Genomic DNA, 20,863 nt, shown 5'->3' on the forward strand with positions numbered 1-20,863 from the left:
CAAATATATATTAATGATTTTGATGATGTGAAAAAAAACCCAAAGGATGACACAAAGAAATGATAGATAACTTATTTCTGTTGTGGCCTTCATAGAAAAATGAATAAAATGAATTTAAAAAAACATAAAAAATATGAAATAGTGGCATTATAGTGAAGAATTAAAAACTGAAAATTGTACAAAAGTACGTTATAACATAGATAAGAGCTTTAAATGAACATTGAGATGTTTTGGACACAGAAATACTTTGTACTTGTTTATTTTCAACAATGAGACTGATTCTTCAGTACATCTAGATAATCCCTCTGTGGTGTGGAAACGTACGCAGAAAGGCCAGTCGGTGAGTTTCCACCAGCTCACTCTGTGTTCATGCAGCCTGGCGACTCTTTGTACTGAAGTTTAACACTTTACTTTTAATCAGCTTTCAATCAACAAGAGGAAATTAGTTTGGATGCATCTGGGCACACGACGTCCCAGAATCCCAACTGCTGCTCTACAACTCCTCCAGAGTCCAGATGGTATCAGACTGAAGCTGAGCTGGAGCAGAAATGTGGCTCATTAAGATACAAGGCTCGTGACCTTTTTCCTCTTCCAGTCGATGGACACATATCATGTCCTCTGGTTTGTCTTCTCACTGCAGCAGGCTGAGGTTTTGGTGCAGAAAAACCTTTTTCTCTGAATAGATCATGAACATATTCATGTTTATGTTTGTTGGCCTGCAATACATCTCTCTCTCTCTCTCTCTCTCTCTCTCTCTCTCTCTCTCTCTCTCTCGCGCTCTGTTTCTCTGTCTCTCTCTCTGTTTCTCTGTCTCTTTCTCTCTCTCTCTCTCTGTCTCTCTGTCTGTCTCTCTCTCTCTCTCTCTCTCTCTCTCTTGCTCTATCCCCCTCTCTCTTTCTGTTTCTCTGTCTCTCTCTCTGTCTTTCTGTATTTCTCTCTCTCTCTCTGTTTCTGTCGCTTTCTCTCTCTGTTTCTCTGTCTCTGTCTCTGTCTCTGTCTCTGTCTCTGTCTCTCTCTGTCTCTCTCTCTCTCTCTCTCTCTCTCTCTCTCTCTCTCTCTCTCTCTCTCTCTCTCTCTCTCTCTCTCTCTCTCTCTCCTCCATACCTCAGAGTGACCTTCATCTGTCTCTATAGCTGTGGTTCCACCGCAGTAGGTGCTGGAGCGGGGTGGGAGTGTACGGTATGGTAAAGCGCACCCCACAGACAGTATGGTTATGTAGGGGGGTTGTGAAGGACGTGGGTATGTTTCGGGCGAAGAATGCGGAATCGGCTGGCAGTGGACCGCCGTCCGACTAAAAGCCTTGAGCCTCCTTTGTCCGTGACACAGCATAAAGTCTGTCATTGTGAACAGCAGCGTCCAGCTCCTGCTGAATCTCCTCCTCCTGTTACTGAGAGGAGCGTCTGCACCTCGTTGAAAGAGCGCTGTGCCGTTAAATTTTCAATAAATCCAGTTAACAAAACAACCAGTGAGCGTGAAGCGGCGTATGTAAACAACAGGAGGGTTCATAAGGTCATGAAATATTTCAATATTGGGGACAAGTCGAGAGTCCTGATCATCACGACCACTCAGCAGACGGCTGCGTTGTCGCTCCTCCATATGAGACTCGTTCCTCAGAGCTCGGTACCTCTACGAAAGGGTGACGTAAAATGTAACCGGCGGTTACGTTTTTTTCCGTTCACAACCTTTGTGCACGAAAACCAAACAGCGCGGTGGGACCACAGCTTATGTGTTGTACTGCCGCAGTGTTAACATAGATCAAACAGTCAGCCGAACTCTTTTGAGAGCCAGGAAAGATCGCAGCCTTGCTCTTTTAATGACTTCTTATAGCAAATGGCGCTTATATTTCAGAATTGCGGATTTCCTGTTGAGTTTTCGATATGTGTGTAAGAGACTTTTTTCTGCGTCTTTGGGTGTTACATATGTGTGCAGACTTTCGTAGCTCCAGGGGAAACGGGATCCTTGGGACGAATTTTTCAAATTTTCCAGGTGTCGCCGTTGAGCCATTTTTCAAGTCACTTGTGTGATTCCTCCAAATGATCAAATGTTTTGTCAGGCCTGATGACAAAGTGTCGCAAAAAGTTACGAATGTTTCGGCCCTCAAAAAAGCATTTTCTCATAATGAAAAAAGTATAAGAGTTAACAACAACAACAACAACAACAACAACAATAATAATAGTGCAGTCAGTGCACTATCATGTTTTTTTCACCTGCGATACAAACAATATTTAATGAAGCAGAATGTTTGAGGCCTATGGAGTGAAAACTTGAATTCTGAAGGATGTTAAGGCATTCCCTTTCTGTCCCTCTACTTTTCTATGTGAAAGTTTGCATAGCCCAAAGTAAACCAAAGTTTTTTGATAAATCGACTGATTGCTGATGTTTGACTTGGAGCTTTGCTTTTCACTGGATTTGCAACTCTGATGATGAAAAAGAAAGTGCAAACGAAGCACAATTCAAAGCTGCTGCACGTTAATAATTCAGGATTACTCAGACTGATGCATAATGAGTGCTTTGAAATCTGGTTTACATGTATGCTCACATGTTTGATATAAACTACATTATTTTGTCTATTTTGAAATAAGCATTTCGCACAGTCAGAGTCTTTGAACTACTCTGAAAACCACCTAATGCTGCAGTTTATATTTATTTAATCAAATTCAATAAGTCCAGTGCATGCTGGTTATCTTACTGCTGGAAGCAGCTTGAGGAGACCTTGATGTCTCATGCAAAAATATTTAACAAGGCCGATAATCCGGAGAGGGAATAAGCAAATAAAAGACACAAATGAACAGTAGGTTTTGCCACTTCAACTCTGAACTGATTCTTTCTTCCCCAGCAGCTCTTTCACATCTCTCACTTCAAAATCAACACTTCTGAATTGTACTTCATGAACGTGTGTGTCTGCAGTTTCTACAGCAGCTGGAGGGGAAAAGGTGCTAAAAAGTGTTTTTGTAGACATCAAATCTCCAGCTGGGTGGAGGAAAAGTCCCTCACATTCTGATATCTGACAAATGGCAAAATGCATCAGGGAAAAGAGAAAGAGTGAGAGAGAGAGAGACATTTAACACTTCTGAAAACACTCTTGAAAACAACAGGCCCTTGATACCAAAATGCTCCAATTTAGAAACTGTTAATGGTCATACATTTGGACTGAATGTGAGTTTACACACACACACACACACACACACACACACACACACACACACACACACACACACACACACACACACACACACCCCGTAACATACATCCAGTACTCAACATGGGGTGACGGTGGGGGGTTGGCGTCCTCTCAGTACTTCCTGCAGGGTTGTGTGAGGTGTGTGTGTGAAGGGGTGGGGAATTGCTTTCATTGATTGCTGAGACGTCCTGCCTTCCAGAAACTGATATCTCCGTTCTCCAGGGGCTGGTGGTCTGGGTCTCTGGGGTCTGGTGGGATGCTGGGAGCTCCCGCTGTGACGGTCACACACACACACACACACACACACACACACACACACACACACACACACACACACACACACACACACACACACACACACACACACACACACACACACACACACACACACACTTGCTGTGGACATTTGTACTGATGTTGCGTGTCAATACAGTTGCCGTCCGTTCAGCTGAGGGTCCTCCCCGATATGGCCAGATTAACCATATTGTTCAGCATAAATCACAAAGTGTGAGAAATGACCCGCCAGTGTGTTAGTCTGGTCTTCATTCAGCCATTTCTAAACTTCATTGTAACTTCATTTTACTTGACATTCGATTAAAAAAATAATAGCTGGATTATGGAGACCTTGTATTTAAGGTTAAGAATTGTCAATGCTGTTGAAGGCCTGTTGCACATTACTGTGTCGTGACAAGGCCTTTGCAAGTGCTGAAACCTTGTAATTTTATCTGACAAAGTGGCTGCTTCACTACATTCACGTTTGCGCAATACTGTTCCAAAATCCCTGCAGCAATAGCCTTTTCATTTTTATTTAGTGAAAATTGTTGCTTGTTTATCTCACAATACTGATCCAATCTGAAGGTTTGACTTTGATAACACTGTAAATTCATGAAACGACTCATCATTAACTATGATATAAATGACGACCTCTATCAATGTTTGATTAGGCAGTGAGTTTTCAGCCCTTGAAGTTCCTATTTTGTAAGCAGACATAATGAACAAGAGCAAGGATCTGAGCGATTCTGTCCAGAACAGTCAGATGTCATGTACCTGAGTGGTTCCTCACCTGTAGTGGTCAGTATTGACTGCCGTGGGTCCATTGAAGGACATGGTGCAGCAGCGAGAGGTTAAATCAAATCACTCAGTGGAGGGTATACTGGTCAGCGTGGCCCAAAACCACAAAAATGTGCACTAGCAGAAACAACTGAAAACCTTAATGCCGACTTTGAATGAAGAGAAGTGTCAGGGCATGGCGGGGGGCCCCGGGTGGGGGGTGGTTGGTGGGGGGATTAAATGCTGAGCCCCCCCCCGTGTTTGTTCACAAGAACATCAGGCTGAGGTCTGATGAGTCACACTCCCGTGGTTAGCTGGGTGAGTGTGCATCACTTCGCTGGGAATAAGGCAGCAGCAGGACTGAAGGCACTGTGGTGCTTTGTGGTCCCGTTGACTCTTCTGCTAGAAAACCTTTTGTCCCGTCATTCGTTATCTGTTTAGATATCAACTCTCCAAGCTGATGTGCATTAACAGACCTGCCATACTGTTTTATAGAAGACGTGGACAAGATGATCTGCAAAATTGTTCATGCATGACTGAGTAGCAAGACATACTGTATTTCTTTAACTTCTTTTATTTCTTTGTAAAGCACTGTGAATTGCCCTGTGTTTGAATGGTGCTCTATAAATACATTTGCCTTGCCTTGCCTTGCCTGAATTGGGCTCCCCGGATATTGATAAAACACGTGTAGAAATTCCCGGTCAAACATACTGAATCCCCAAAGGATCCTTGTCTACACCATCCTGCTTCTCTTTCAAGACTAAAGAATGTCTTGTTGAAGCTACTTTCATGTCCATGTTGGACTATGAGGACATTGTATACATGAATGCCTCGTCTCAGTGTCTTCACTCAATGGACACAGTTTACCATGGAGCACTGAGATTTATTACAGGCTGCAAAGCTCTCACACATCATTGTTCCTTGTATGCACACGTTGGATGGCCGGCTCTTTCTTTACACAGACACATTCACTGGCTTGGTTCTATTTCATCCTTCCAGACTGCCAGAGGTGGTGCTTTAAGCACTGGATGTTCCATCTCGCACATTAATTATATCAACAGTCACCCGTGACCCCTGGATGACCTGGAGAGTCTATATCTACCGCCGTCATCAGCTGATCTGTTCCTTCTATCTTCTCACGATTGCGGATACGATAGCAGGTCGTTGTTTGCTATTCACAGCTTGTCGCTCGCAGCTTCGTAACCGTAAGGTTGGCGCCTCGAGTATTCTTGTCCACTAGAAGCTGCGACTCGCTGTTTTCCTTTTCAAGTGTGGCTGGGATACCACAGTCGGTGGCAGGTGAGAGCGCCGCTTGACTAATGTGACTAATTTACCACGGGGCTGCTGGGGGTGGTGAGTACTGTGCACATCTATCATTGGCGGAGATTCGCCTTGTGATTGTGTGCTACCTTAGCCTCGGTAGCTCCGCCGCTTCGCCACTGTCTCTCCACTGCGTGTTAAACAGCATTAGTTACTCTGCTGAGTTGCGGGGCTTCCTTTTGGCACCGTTGTGGTTTCCCTGACCAGTGGATTCGCTGATGTGTAGGTGAGTGGGGCTGACACAGGTCTGTTAGCGGCGGGCTGGTGTTTTGGCGCAGCTTGTACGCTCTCTCTCACTCTCTCTCTCTCTCTCTCTATCGCTAACAGCAATGTGTGCTCTGTGGTTTTGTCAGCGGTTGCTCCAGTTAAATTCACTGGGCATATAGTTTGATCACTCTTGGCCGGTGTGCTTGCTGGCCTGAGTCAAGCTCCTACATCAAAGCCGCTGTAGCTGAAGTAAAAAAAAAACAAAAAAAAACGCGGCAGCGGTGTTAAGCGCTCTGCTACGGTGTCCGGCGATCCTTTGCGGAAGGCGAGGAAGGTTGATGGTCTGGCTAACAAGGAGTTTGCGCAGATTAAGGCCACCTCGCTTGGCCTGCATAAAGAACCCAGGGCACCAGACTTCGCGGATAACCCTGTCGTGGGGTTATCCCACCTCCAGTAGGAGGATGCGCTGTCCACGGCAGCATCCTGTACTCTGTTTGGTGATGCTGGGCAGGATGAGGTTGCCTCACAGGCTTCTCATGCCTTTTCAGAGGGTTCTAGTAGGGCCTCCTCTGTAGGCTCAGTGTCCAGCCGTGGCACTGTGCAGCCGGCAATGCGCACAGCCTGGGCACGCCTGGGGGTGGATGAAGCCCTGGTCCCTACCCGAACGGCAAATGCTTTCTTCAGGCAAGCCCCCAACCCCCCGGCCTTTGTGGTGCCTCCCTCTGACCCCTACATTGTGGAGCTCCGCAGATGCTAGCCGGACTCAAGGGTTCTCTCCCATCACACAAGCAATGGTAGAGCTCTGGCAGCCATGCATGATGCTGGCAGCTTGGAACAGCTAGCTCCAGTTGAGCCTGCAATTGCGGCACTGATAGTTTCACCGGATGAGGCCGTGAGACTAGATGCACGCTGCCCCCGACCTCAGTGCAGATTGTCAGACAATTTGTTGACCCGCAGTCATAACATTGCTGCCCGTATGGGACGTCTGGGTATTCGCTGTCACAACTGGTACTAGCTCTGTCACATACCTTGCAGGATTCCAGGCCGATGCCTCTCTGCAGACATTCGCATTCATGACCAGGGAGTTGGGCAGACTGATGTCGACGATAACTTTAACACATCGCCAGGTCTGGCTGGCACAGTCCCCTCTATCCGAGTCATGTCGCAGAACACTACGTTCTTTTCCATTTGTGCCTGGCCAGACATTTGACCCAGTGGCATTGTATGCATTCGAGCATAGTGTGCAGGCTCGCCAGGCAAGGCAGCAGTTTGCCAGTCTGCACCGGGCAACCCCTGCCCCTCCCAGGCAGGGACATTTGGCAGCAGCGGGGGCAGGTCACCCACGGCTGTCCACTCGCCCGTCTGGGCAGTCCAGAGGCCTGCAGGTCACAATGCCAGGTAATCGGCAATGCTGTGCAGCAGCGCGTCCATATTCTCAGGGGCATAGGGGTTCGGGACCAACTTGCCACCTGAACTTCAGAGGCCGGTCGTCGGATTCTTTTCCCTGGAGCAACTCCGCTGCTGGGAAGAGCAGAGCACAGACCCTTGGGTGGTGTCCATGTTATCCAGGGGTTACACGTTACAGTTCCGACGCCGGCCCCCTACCTTCAGCGGGATCAAACGCACTGTGGTCAAAGATCCCATGAAATCCCTTGTGCTATGTCACGAGGTGGCCACCCTTCTTGGAAAGGGTGCCATCAATCTAGTGAAACCGGAGGCTTGCCTCAGCGGGTTTTGCTCCACTTACTTTCTGGGGCCCAAAGAAGAGGGTGGATTTTGCACAGTCCTGGATTTAAGGGGGATGAACCGGTTTCTCAAAATTCCCCCCTTCCATAAGCTGTGTGTGGAAGACGTCTTTCAAACTGTCTCGGCAGGAGACTGGTTGGTTACAGTGAATCTTAAAGATGCATACTTTCAGGTTCCCATTACTCCTCATCACAGACTGTTCCTTCGTTTTATGTTCATGGACAAGGGTTATCAGTTCAAGGCTCTGCTGTTTGGGCTCTCCCTGGCCCCACGCATATTTACCCGGTGAGTGGCAGCTACTCCGTCACCGTTTCAGGCCAGTGGAGTAACAGTACTCCCCTATCTGGACGACTGGCTAGTCATTTACCCAATGCAGGACCAGGCGCCGAGGGACACTGCAGCTCTCTTCAGTCAGATGGGCAATCTCGGCCTCAATGGGAATTATGCCAAGCGTAACCTCATACCCAGCCAGGTTGCAAGTTATTTAGGGCTGGTGCTCAATTCCTCATTAAAGCGGGCTTCCCTCTCGAGGTCTCTGCCATCTTAAGCCTTCTATGGCTATTCAAGCATGGCAGCCTCCTGCAGTATGGCCTGATCCAGCTGCTCATGGGGATTTGCTGGACTCGGCATCCATGGTTGTACCACGCAGGCTTCTTACCCTGTGTCCCCTTCAGGTAAGGGTGAACAGCCAACAATTGGTCCCCAGTGCTCATCAGTACAATGTGGTCAGGGTGTCTGCCCAGTCCCTCCATACCCTCCGACCCCGGAGGGAGAGAGCATACTTAATGTCAGGTGTTCCCTTGGGGAGGGTAGCCTCCTGCTGGGAGGTTGTCAAAACGGACGCCACTCTTGTCAGTTGGGGGGCAGTGTGGCAGTCCTGGACTATCAGGGGCCTGTGGAGTGCCCAGCATAAGCGGCAACACATAAATATGTTGGAACTTCAGGGTGTATTCCTGGCGCTCAGGCCTTTTCTACCTGTTCTAAAAAATCGGCATGTTCTCATTTGGTCGGACAATACCTCAGCTGTGTAACACATCACCCACCAGGGTGTGCGAGTGGCACACCGGCTCCTCACATGGGCTTACTCCAACTTCCCAAGCCTCAGGGCAATGCATGTTCCCAGTCTTGGGAACACTGCCGCGGATGTCCTCTCCCATCAGAAGCCTCCATCTGGAAACTTCATCTGGAGGTGGTGACCGTGATATGGGCCACGTTTGGCAGAGCAGCAGTGGGCCTCTTTGCCTCAGAGACAATGACCTACTGCCCTCTCTGGTTCTCTCTGAGGGAAGAGACTGCCTTGGCGCATACCTGGCAGGACAGCCGATTTTATGCACTCCCTCCGCTCCCCCTCATACCAGCAACACTTCACAGGGTCCAGCAGGGTGGTCACCGCCCGCTTCTGGTTGCCCCATGCTGGCCAGGAAGACCATGGTTCCCGCTGAAGCTCAAACTCCTGTAGGGAACACTGTGGCGTCTTCCAGAGAAGAAGGACCTCCTGTCTCAGGTCAACGGACGCATATGGCACCCGAGTTCAGGTTGCCTGAAGCTGTTCTTGTGGTCCCTACAGTTGAGGATGCACTTTTGGCGTCCTGCAATCAGGCAGTTGCCCACACGATTTTAAAATGCCGGGCACCGTCCACCTGGTTGCTCTACGTCACAGGTGGAAGCTACTTGTGGAGTGGTGTATCTCTCACAAGGTGCCTGAAACATGTTTAGTGGTGGCAATACTGCGTTTCCTGCAGTCCATTTTTGACAGAAACAGGATTACTTTCACCCTCAGAGTGTATTTGGCTGTTATCTCGGCTAGTCACACCAAGGTGGATGGCCAGTCAGTGGGATCGTATTATCCGGTCAAGCAGTTTTTGAAAGGGACCCAGATGTTCAGAACGCACCGGGTCCAGGAGCTGCCATCATGAGACTTACAAGCTGTCCTCCAGTCTCTTTCCCAGCTGCCCTTCGAGCCACTGGGACACAGTGACTTAAAGGGGGTGTCTGTCAAGACAGCTTTCCGTCTTGCTGTGGCAACGGCAAAACTTGTGGGGGATCTGCATGCTCTGTCAGTGAGCCAGGCATGTCTGCGCTGGAAGGCTGATGGCTGGGGGTGAGTCTTAGGCCAAATCTTTCATTTTTGCCCAAGCGGTTGCCCCCTCATCATGTGAACCAGCCTCTCCAGTTGGCTGCCTTCAGTCATCTGGGCTCCTCAGGGGGGAAGGGCAACGCTGTTGTGCCCCGTGCAGGCGCTTAAGGCGTACATGGAGGCGACAGACAACAGACAGCCTTTTCATCTGCCATGGAGGCTGTAGAAGGGGGAACGCGCTTTCTAAACAGAGACTCTCTCACTGGTCAGTGGAGGTCATCCCATACGCCCATCATGCACTGAGCATCCCAGTGCCTCAGGGCATAAAGTGGCATTCTACTAGAGGCATGGCTGCATCATGGGCCACCTTAGGGCGTTCCCCTGCAGGACATCTGTGCTGCAGCTACCTGGTCGTCATCCTGCACCTATAGACGTTTCTATAGGGGGAATGTGGCGGGTGTCCAGCCTGGAGCAATTTCTGTACTGTCCACAGCTTCAGACCTTTGAGTAGGTGAGGATTCTTCGTGACCTTTCTGGTATAAATAATCCAGTGCTTAAAGTAGTCTGGAAGGATGAAATAGAACCGGAGGCACATACGTAACTCTCGTTTTATCTACAAGGCAATTCTCGGGTTGCTTCCTCCCTACCTTTGTAGTTATGTGACACAGAAACCCAGAAATAACTACGGTCTGTGGTTCAAAGGCTGGTTTTTACTCACGGTTCCAACTGTCCGTACAGAACTGGACAAAAAAACCTTCATGTGTTCTGTTCCATGCTCATGGAATGTTTTACAGAAAGACTTTAAACTCAGAGTTGGTCTCACTGGGAGAGTTTAGGGCCTTTTACAGCACCTGGAAACCAAAAATTCACCTTGTTCTTGTTTGAGCTATTTTTAACTATTTAGTGGCTTTTATAGTTTTATCTTTCATATGCTCTTACTCTGTGACTGTTTTTCTTCATGTAGTTGTCTCTTTGCTATTTGTTTGTTTTAAGAACATTTTTGTATTATTTTGACACTGTAAATGTATTTTATGTGCTGCTGCCAGGACATACTTGTAAAAGAGATTGTTAATCTCAATGTGGTTCTCATGACTAAATAAAGGCTAATGAATAAAAATGAATCCAGGACTTTTATCTTAATGGGATGTGTGATGGAGTTTACACAGAATTCCTACTGTCATCTGTTATCTAATTTGAATATAGAGAGATAAGATACTCCTAATGCAGAAATGTATTCTATTCAACATCATGGCCTCCTTCAGCAGGGCCACATTACTGCAAAATGCCAAAAGAGAAATGAAGAAACATGTTATCACATACATCAACAAAGGAGCTCAGGAGGTCAAGTTTACTTTCACACTACAGTTGTGAACATTTGCTGGAGGAAAGTTGGCTGGATGTGTTTTGCTGTGATCGTATCGCAGTTAACAGATCTTAAATTGTCTTATTTAATTGGATTACCTTTTTTTATGGTCACTGTGGTGATTTAAATCAATTCTGATATGATTGTAGTTAATTAGAAAGTACTTTGTGGAAATAATTCGCATACTTAAACAGCAACTTTGGTTATAACAAAAATTTGAATTTCAGTCAGCAATAGTACTGCAGTACACAATAAAGTATACAGACTGTAAGGTTGAGGTTAGGATATTATATGAAGTATTTCGAATTGAAAAACTATACTAAAGCAAAAAGAAACATTTTAGAATTTTAGTTTTTCTTTATTTTCTTCCAGCAGAGGAACAGTGGTTATCACTCACGCTTCACAGCGAGAAAGTCCGGGTTCAAATATCAGCCGCAGTCTTTCAGTATGGAGTTTGCATGTGTCCTCTATGTGTGTGTGGGTTTGCTCCGGGTTCTCTGGTTTCCTGTCACTGTCTGAAAACATGCATGTGACGTTAACTGGTGACGTTGAGTGTGTCTTTGTCTGTCTGTGTGTTTGTCCTCTGATGGTCTGCGCGTTTACCCAGGGTCAGGAAGGGCATGAATTTCAATTCTTGACCGCCGATCACGATTTTGAACTGAATTATATGATTCAGATGTATATATATATATACAGGGATATATATATATATATATATGACTCCACACACACCCAGTCATTCTACTAACCATCAGCTGTTGTACTATTCTCATCGCTCCACATCGCTCCACATCGCTCCACATCGCTCCACATCGCTCCACATCCAGAGAAAGGCCATACAGTTGAGCAGAGAGGAGGATGCTGCAGCGGAGTGAATAATATCTCGCTGTATAACGCATCAACACGCATCTCAACTAATCCACACGCTCAGTTGTGAAGTTCATGTATCGAGGCGATTCTTGATATTCTTGGAAGATTTTTTGGCCACCAGAAACACGGATATCAGGAATGTCACGCACCGATACGCCCATTTAAGAACCTTATTCAGATGCATTACATCACATCAAGAATGTCAGGAATGTGGCAGGAATGATGGGAACAGGACATTGGTAGCTCATCAAGCTGATGTGTAAACGCATCTTAAGCAGTAAAGAAGATGGATGGATACAATCATGATGTCTGGAAACGATCTGTAATGTTCTGGTAAGTATGTTAGCTGACTGTGCAACTGTATGCTTATATATTCCGCTCATTGTGATCATTTTCCTATGTTATAGATGACAATAGGGTTCCTGTTGTAGTCCAAATGCTTTCTTATTCATGTTTTTTCTATTGCAGGTTAGTTTTGCATGTTTCTTTTCTTTTCAGACTTACATTTGTACAATCAAGGGCAAAGTAATGGGGGTACTCCACATCTGTGGTTGTTGCACCCTGATTTTCGAAGTGCTTCACTTTACCACCTGCCAGAACGTTCAGTCAGAAAAACCTGGTTCCAGTGGAGGGACAGAAACGACGCTTCTCCCCTGATTAGAGCAACGTCACACTGAGACGCCAGACGTTTTACGTTTCGGCCAAATAGTTTCTAACGATATTTGCTCATGTTGTTCAGTTGAATCAGAATGAACGACACCCAAACAGAAAAGACAAACTCCACTGGTTGATATCACGTGATTGTTGATTTGAGGCAGACCTATCTCACTCTCTCCACCACCTAAAGGATGTATACAATGACAAGGCTTTACACTCTCTTCAGGATATTAAGAAGTTGTACAACTTACCAGGTTCCTCTTTCTTTTATTTACAAATCCGATCTGCGCTGAAAGCTCGTCTGGTTCCTCTGCGACAACCTCGACCATTCACTCATTTTATTAACGTCAAATGGAATAAAACCAAGGGTCTGGTGTCTTCTCTTTACAAACACATTCTTACCTTTTCTTCCAGGCCTACCTTTGAACATTTTCACAATTTGCCTTTACATGTTTTGCTTCTTGATGTCTCTTAATAGGCCAGCTGGATTTCCTTTGTTTCTGTCTGTAGACTTCCTCTGTGGTGGCTCCACTATTTGAAGAGAGTTTGAAATAAATTCAGCTAAATATCAGATTCTGGAAGAGTGATTGTTTCTTGCAGTTGTTTGGTGTTTCAAGCAGAGCTTTAAGTGGAACAAAATAAGTTCCAGTCCTCCTCTTGGTGACATACTGTCAGTCTCTCATGCAAATATGGACAGAAACATAATATTCAGTGGCGTGCGCAGACATTTTGTTCTGCAGGTGGTCACTGTAAAATAAAGGCACCTTGTGCAGCCTGTGGATCCAGCGGCTGCTTTATTATAGTAGTGCGAGATTAAAAAATAACAAAAAATAATTAAGGATTTGTGCCTGTGTACATCAAAATGCACTTAATGAAAGTGAAGTATTGACGTGCTGAATGTACAGTAGTTTGTCATGCCTCGCCCGTTGGAGAGCATAACAAAGAAGGGAGGACAACAAAACAGCAGCTTTTAAATAAACAAATGATTTATTGAGAATACTCAACAGAAGGAAACCAAAGCTAAACTCAACATCATCAACCCTGAACCAAACAGACCAAGACTTTCAGGAGGAAGAGAGACATCTGGGATTCATCAAGCTTTTCAAGTATCCTAGCAGGTGCAGCCAATCCCTAACCGAGGCAGGAGGAGCAACCTCAATCTGAACGAGGAGAGCAGAGGCAGGAAAACTCACTGATCAAGCTCTGAGGCCGTCACAAGTTCTAAAGTGTTATTTGTTTAACTCAATGCTTCTTTACAAGCGTACAAGGAACGCAGGCCTGGGCACACAGTACCCGGAGGTTTACAAGTGCTTCTTACTCTCTGAGGAGCGCTTTAAAAGACGCCGTAGCTCCATCCTCGCCATCCATGAAGCTGTGTTTGTGGCAGCCTTTATTCTTTATTCTTCAGCGAGATAAGGCAGATAATGGTGCACATGAAGCTCTCAGAGCCTCGTCTGCTCTTAATGAATTTACAGCGGAGAGGTTTAACCCATGAAGATGCACACACACCTTCCTGTACAGAAACTTTGTGTGCATTTTAAATTCTTTGGACCGCCACCATCTATACTTTGCACAGGTCGACTTGTCTTCTCTTTCTCCAGGAATAAATGAGCTAGCCAGAAACTCCAGCCAGCATCTCACCATTTCTCACCAGTCCTAGAAAATGCAGGGCAGTATCTGATCTGACAGTTTACTACAGTTTAACAGGTCCTGATACTCAATATGTTGATCGATTACAGCTGCTGCACCGCGAGGGCCTATAGACCATTAAACACATGTCAGTGATCTGCAACCAACATTCACCTGAGCACAGGGCAGAGCGTGAACTTCAGCACGTTCAGTTTGAAATAGAATGCTCTCAGTGAGTTCTTACTATTTCCCCTGCTTGAAACACGAAGCAGAGTGAAACACTAACCACTGATGCTTTCTTCACAGCAGCTCCTCTCTCTGTGCTCTCTGGAGTGCGCTCGGTGTTTCATCATTACTTCAACGTTACCTGCGCTTGGAAATGCGTGTGCTGTGATGTGGAGTCAATGAGGCAGAACAAAGGACTTCTAAATGTGTGAGCCCAACTGACGGAAAGAGAACATTTCCACACATCTCTTCCAGCAGGAAACCTGTCCAACGTTTGCCTGCAAAGCTGCAACATGCATTTGTTCTGCGACATCAAGCAAATCCTACAAACCCTTACCTAATGGGGATTCAGAACATCAACAGAGGTCTGTGTGTGTGTGTGTGTGTGTGTGTGTGTGTGTGTGTGTGTGTGTGTGTGTGTGTGTGTGTGTGTGTGTGTGTGTGTGTGTGTGTGTGTGTGTGTGTGTGTGTGTGTGTGTGTGTGAAGAGTGATGAACACATTCTCTCTTAATTTTGTTTGTATTTATAGTTTGTTTTTACTATTTCAGCATCTCAGGAGTTCTGATACATTAGACCGCATGTGAGTAGCTGAGGATTTATGTATTTATTTTAAATGTGTAACTGCAGTTCAGTCTGATCCCAAAAAACCTAAGTTTGTATTTTTGAGACTGTCACAGTGCACATTTCTGTCTTGTGCGTTTGCTGTTTTATTTTGTACTTCATGCTGTCTCTGGTGTCAGGCTCCTTGACTTCCCCTCCTCATGTGTGATTGCTGCTTCCTGCCCTGATGTCTTTCACCTGAGTGTGTGATTGTCTTCACCTGGTGACTGCACTTTAACTTGGGCTTCTGTTCGCTGTCTTGTTGCCAGTTTGTCTGTGTTGTTTGACCAGTCGCTCCAGCTTTTCTCTGGTTTCAAGTCTCACAGTGTTTTTGATCCTTTTTTCCCTCCGACCAAGATTCCCGTCCAGCCCTCCTCTGGCTTTCAAGATTTTGACCCTTGCCTGCACGACCTCGGCTCAGCATCAGGGTTTTCCTCCTTCCACTGTCCCTTCAAACTAAAGAGACACCATCTCGCTACCTGCTGTGTCCGGCTATTGGGTCCACGCTTCACTTGTGACAGAGACGTGTTAAACCTTCCAAACAGTCTGATCATGAAAGTAATGGGCCTAAGAACACTATTGATCAACACAGATCCTTATTGATATAAAAACCACTGCATGCTGGTGCAGTGGTTAGCACTCTTGCCTCACATTGAGATAACTCTTGTTTGATTCTTGGGTTGAGGCCATTCTGTGTTTGTTGACCATATGGTTGTTATGCATGTATGAAAGTTGGCACACAGCAGAACACCAGCCCTCATGCAGTCTTTTGGTTCATTAATCATGAGTGGCCACACTTTTAGTGGGATTTATCGTTAACCACAGCAGTCAGAACACCTCTGGCTGGTTAGGAAACATTCTGAGCATCTAAAGTTCACACCTCTAGTTTAATTTGACCAAAATGAAACTAGAAACTAAAAGTCACTCATGAAATAGTTTCTTTCTGAGGCCTTATGGTGACTCGCTCCGGTCCGGGTCACGTTGATGGAGCACCATAGAATACAGGGGAGGCCAGAGGCCGAGTTATCACAAGACAACCATGAGAGACACTCTATCGATCTAGAGCTGATTCAGTAAATTTGGGGATGGTCTCCCAGTAATGAGAGAATTAATTAGAATAAGATCATGAAAAGTTTTCAAAACTCACTTTTGTAATTGAGTTTGGGTTAACTATAAAATGATGTACAGGTGCATAGTTTGATTAAAACGTTTAAAATATGACCTGACCTATGTTTTTTTCTTTTCACCTTGAAGTTGGTTTCCCATTGAGAGACAAACCGCCCAATAAACTTCATGTGTGAATGAGAAACAAACTTCAACACAACACACTGGGCCATATTTCAAATCCCTGATGTCTTTTGAAATCCTAGACTCATCTAAACCTCACATCAACATCTGAGCTGTGATGAAAGCTGTGGTAACAGCATCATGAGTTTGTTGGCAGATATGCTAAGTTAGTTTTCTGTGTATTTATCAATATGAACTTGGCCAGCAGCCAGTGTCCAGATTGAATCACGTTTCTCAAAAATAGTTTCAGGGAAATACATTTAGATAAGATTGTGGACGTTAGGTTGGCTGGACCACAGAAGATTTCATGATTATTAAGCAGGCTGATTTAAAGCATCGATCCAGAGAAAGATGTCCATTACTTTGATTTTTAAGATTCCTGCGTCCTGCAGAGCCAAACTGAGTGGAGCTCTCAGGGGAAAAGACGGACCCTACGTAGTCCTGCATTAAAATGTATGGGTGTTTCCTCATGGACAAGGCCTGACTCCCCAGTCCGTCCTGTCCTGTTGAGGTGTAGGTGCCACCTGCCACTGACGTCTCCGCTTCTGTCATCTTCATCTGGAAAGGAAGAACCGAGAAAAGAGAGCATTTCAAAAGGCATGTAAAGAAAACTGTGTGGAGGCGGCACAATGCGGTGCAAAACTAAATAAATGTAGTTGGAATGTATGCAACTCTGAAATAACTGAACTTCAGCAGGTTGACATGATAGCAATTTGACTTTTGAAAAGAAAATATGGAATGAAAATCCTAATGAACAAAGCATCAGCGACTTGAAGACCTGCTTTATGCCTGAGGCTTTTTGTAAGAAATGCACATTTGATGTAGACTTCATTTACCTCTGAGGTAACTTTATATTCTATCTTTTGTTTACAAACGAATTACGTTTTCTCATTTCCAAACCATGAACCCATAATTCTAACACAGTCCATATTGTGATTTCAGGGTTATCATCATTACCAAAAGATCTGCTGTGATTTCCCCATCTTCAGAAAGGACACATGCGACCCCCACAGTGGCCTGAAGGGGGCAGTATTGCACCACACGCTTAATGAGCTGTGCCCTACTCTACTTCACAGCACCTTTAGTGTTCATAACTGGAAATGTTCCTCTTAAACATTTGAATTTCAAACATATTTTAATTTACCCTTATTTTATTTTTGTCTGACTATTTTTTTGAAGTGATTGTACAAACCAAGCTCCACTTTTCAACTCCAGCCTATATTTAGTCCGTTGTTGGATTAAATGTGCCAAAATGATCAGTGAAAAGAACTTGTCATGTGCACAATAGGATTTACTTGTACTCTTGCAGTAGTTGCAGTATAGCGCCGGGGGTGTCCACAGCATTCTGATAACGCAGCAGTGACGAAGAATCATTGGGCTCCTTTCTTTTACGACGAGTTTCAATCTGTTGCCTGAGGAGTCTGTTCTCTTATGACACCTCATCTTCCCCGTCAGGAAGCCAAAGACTTCTGTCAAATTTAGTTTGAGAGCGTCCAAATCTTATTAGGCAACGTGAGCTGATGAAAACCTAAATCCCCACTGTAGAGGGGAGCGGAAAACAGAATAATTGCAGACAGTCAAACATATATTATTATTAGATTATTGAAAACAATGTCATTATTTTAATTACTCATGCCCTCTGGATAGCAGTTTTGAAATGGCTACAGAAATAAGTCTTTGTCATAAGATGTATTGCCTAACATTACGCAATTGTGAAGTTAATGATTACTTTACCGCCTTCTCTTCTCATCACAAGAACAATGTGTGTGTGTGTGTGTGTGTTGTGCGTCACATAATAGCTTTTGCCTAATTTTGTCTCTTAAAAGGTGGAAGATAAACAAGCCTCTGGGAGTTGAATCGAGACGAGCAAACACAAAGGGGGAAATATAAATAATCTTGCGTGGGTGAAATTAAAGGGTGGGGTGGGGGGTGCTCAAGCTTTTGTCTGCAACAGTTTCCAAATATCAGACGTTTCACTTCGCGTGCATTGATTTCAATCACACATGAGCAAGAACCACTGAGGCTGAAGTTGATGTTTATCTACATATGGACTTTTTTCTTTACTGTACTTTCACAACAGTACACAAGTCTTTGACAGTGACAGTCTAATCAATTGCACAGTGAGCAGAGTTCTGTACTGGTCACTCTTTGCAGGACTTGTCCTCCTCTCCACAGAGCTACATGGTGTAAATGTGTACAGTCACACTTGTCGGGGAGACTCTGAACACGAGGCAGTGCACCGAGTGTGGGATTCAGAACTCTCCAAGTCAAATGCAAATGTATTCAAATGCTGGGGATTTTCTAGCGAGGGTGCCCCTATTAAAGTATCAATATTAAATATCACAATTCCAGTCAATATTTCATGAGGCCTATTTTCTAACAATGCAGCTTTCAGGGCTTAGAATCAATATTTAATTTTTTTTTCACAACTTTAACTTTGAAAGCCTGAGTGCATTATTAATATCAGTTACAAGACCAGTGTGAAAAGTGACAAGTTCCATATGCATTTTCTAAACACAGTGGAGGTGAGAACTAGACGCTGTGCACTGATTGCACCACAAATCTTCACTATACTGTCAGCTTCCTGGATTCTCTCTGGCAGGGGGGCAACAAGACCATTTCTGCCACCGCCTCCGAGTGTCGCCGCCCCTGCTGCCTTTAAAATCCTCACTGTCATCAGAGTCCTCCTCTCGCAAACTCCCCCTTCACCGCAGCCTAGAAATCCCATCTCTGCTGTTCTTGTCCTTTGTCGAGGTTTTGTTTATGCGTTTCAGAGGAGGTACTCTCAACAGTGTCACCTCCCCCAGCTGCAAGTGATGCCCCTCCTTCTCCCTTCTTCTCCTTCTCTCTCTCCCGGATGATCTCAACCAGCCTCTGAAACTTCTGGTTGAGCTCCTCCATGCCACCCACAACTTTCCCGTTGTCCTTCTCCCCGTCGCTCTCCAGCGAGCTCAAAGACTCGGCCCTGGAATCGCGACCCTCAAACTCGTAAGTCTGCAGCGAGTCGTAGGGCGGCTGCGACAGGTCGAAGGTGACCTGATCCAGTCGGATGTTCAGGAGCTCCTCCATGTGGAGGGGCTGCGGGTTGGTGACGTTTGCTGGAACTGGCTCTGCCCCGCACGCCCACCCGCCGCCGCTGTCGAGCATCCCCCCAGGTAAGGGCATGGACTGCAAGGTCAAATCCCTTCTCTGGAGTCTGCACATGTTGAGTAGCGGCACTCCCCCCGGGTACAGCCCGCTGCCACTCGCCCCGCTCAGACACGTCCCTCTGCTGTTTGGGTTCAGCGAGCCCACGATGCTGTACGCGTCTCCTTTCAGGTAAACGGGGGGCTTTCCACAGCTGATCTGAATGTTGTTTGAATAATTCTGCTCTGAGACAGAGGGTATGGAGGAGTCAGTGTCAATGTCATCCAGAGTGCAGCTGGTGGCTCCAGTGCTTATGTGAGTCTGGGAGGAGTCTGGTCGACCTTCTTGTTGGGTTGATGAGAAGCTGGTGTGACTTTGGCATGAAGACTCATTTGGGTCAGAGCAGGCCAGATCTGCAGTGACGTCGACTGCCGTCGCCTCTGCTTCTGCCAACTTCATCTGGGGGGAATCAAATAGAGAAATGGAAGCATTACAAAAGACTTGCAAAGACAAGTGTGCACAAGTACAAAGAGTCACACAACTTTGCACGAGTGAAAAGCTCAATATTCATTGTAACACCAGAAAATATTTGATGTTAAAATAAACTGAATGAGTTTACATAATTTAATTTACATGTTCAAGTCTATATAATATGTTTCAGTCTTTACCCATCAATATTTGCACTTTTGAAAACCTGTAGGTTTTTCCCAGCTTTTGAACATGAGACATATATTATTGCAAATGTCTGCAAAAACACCTCAAATTCTATAAAAAGAAATGGTATACAATATCAGACAAATGTACACCCGCTCACTTAAATTAATGTTTTAATCTAATTTATACACTGAATGGTTTTAAAAGGTTTATTTTAGGTGAAACTGTGCAACATAGTTTGGAAGAACAAGGTTTTGACAGTAAGTTTAACAACAACGTGATGAACTCCACTGATTCGAGGGTTTCAGCTGCCATGACGTTCAGGAAGAACAGTGATTTGTTTTATTCTAACTGTTGTGAACTTTTTCTTCTACTTGTTTGTATCCGTCGTTTAGCATTTTCATTCTGTAAAGTGACTTTGGGCCTCTTGTGGGGTTCTTTAAAATGAAATGCATCACTATGATTAGTATTATTACCAATGGGTACAGCTGTCACTCCTTTTGTATGAGACAACCCATACAAAAGTTGGGCAAGTGTAATTTGGGTGTGATGGGAGGCTGGAGCTGATCGCAGCTGACTATGGGAAAGATGGAGCTCATCCAGAGGCACACAATCTCTCACACTCACATAGCCTATATTCACACCTGCAGGCAATTCAGACATCAATTACCCACACATGCAAGCCTTTGGATTATGATGTCAAATTGGAGCATCTCAAGAAAGCCCATGCATGTCAAACAGAAAATGTCAACTACTAACAAATGTTCAAGCCTGAAATGGAGGTTAGGGGTCAAGCTGTTGTTGGGAGGTGAGCGAGTACGGGCTTTATGTGTTCTCGCCGCTGCTTGACCTCCTTCAAATCAAACACTCT

The 20,863-nt window shown here is 45.3% G+C and overlaps 1 protein-coding gene across 1 annotated transcript in view; it reads right to left on the minus strand.

Annotated features, from left to right (window-relative positions):
• Window positions 1-18,237: 18,237 nt before the first annotated feature.
• The window catches only part of cdh24a (cadherin 24, type 2a), a 31,111-nt gene continuing 28,485 nt past the window's right edge, over window positions 18,238-20,863 (minus strand). The window contains exon 14 of the mRNA XM_080474091.1: window positions 18,238-19,797. Within this exon, the coding sequence (XP_080330217.1) occupies window positions 18,928-19,797 (870 nt within the window). The 3' untranslated portion in view covers window positions 18,238-18,927. The remainder of the gene's footprint in view (window positions 19,798-20,863) is intronic.

The sequence above is a fragment of the Lipophrys pholis genome (genome assembly GCF_963383615.2).
Source record: "Lipophrys pholis genome assembly, chromosome: 10".
NCBI classification, from domain to species: domain Eukaryota; kingdom Metazoa; phylum Chordata; class Actinopteri; order Blenniiformes; family Blenniidae; genus Lipophrys; species Lipophrys pholis.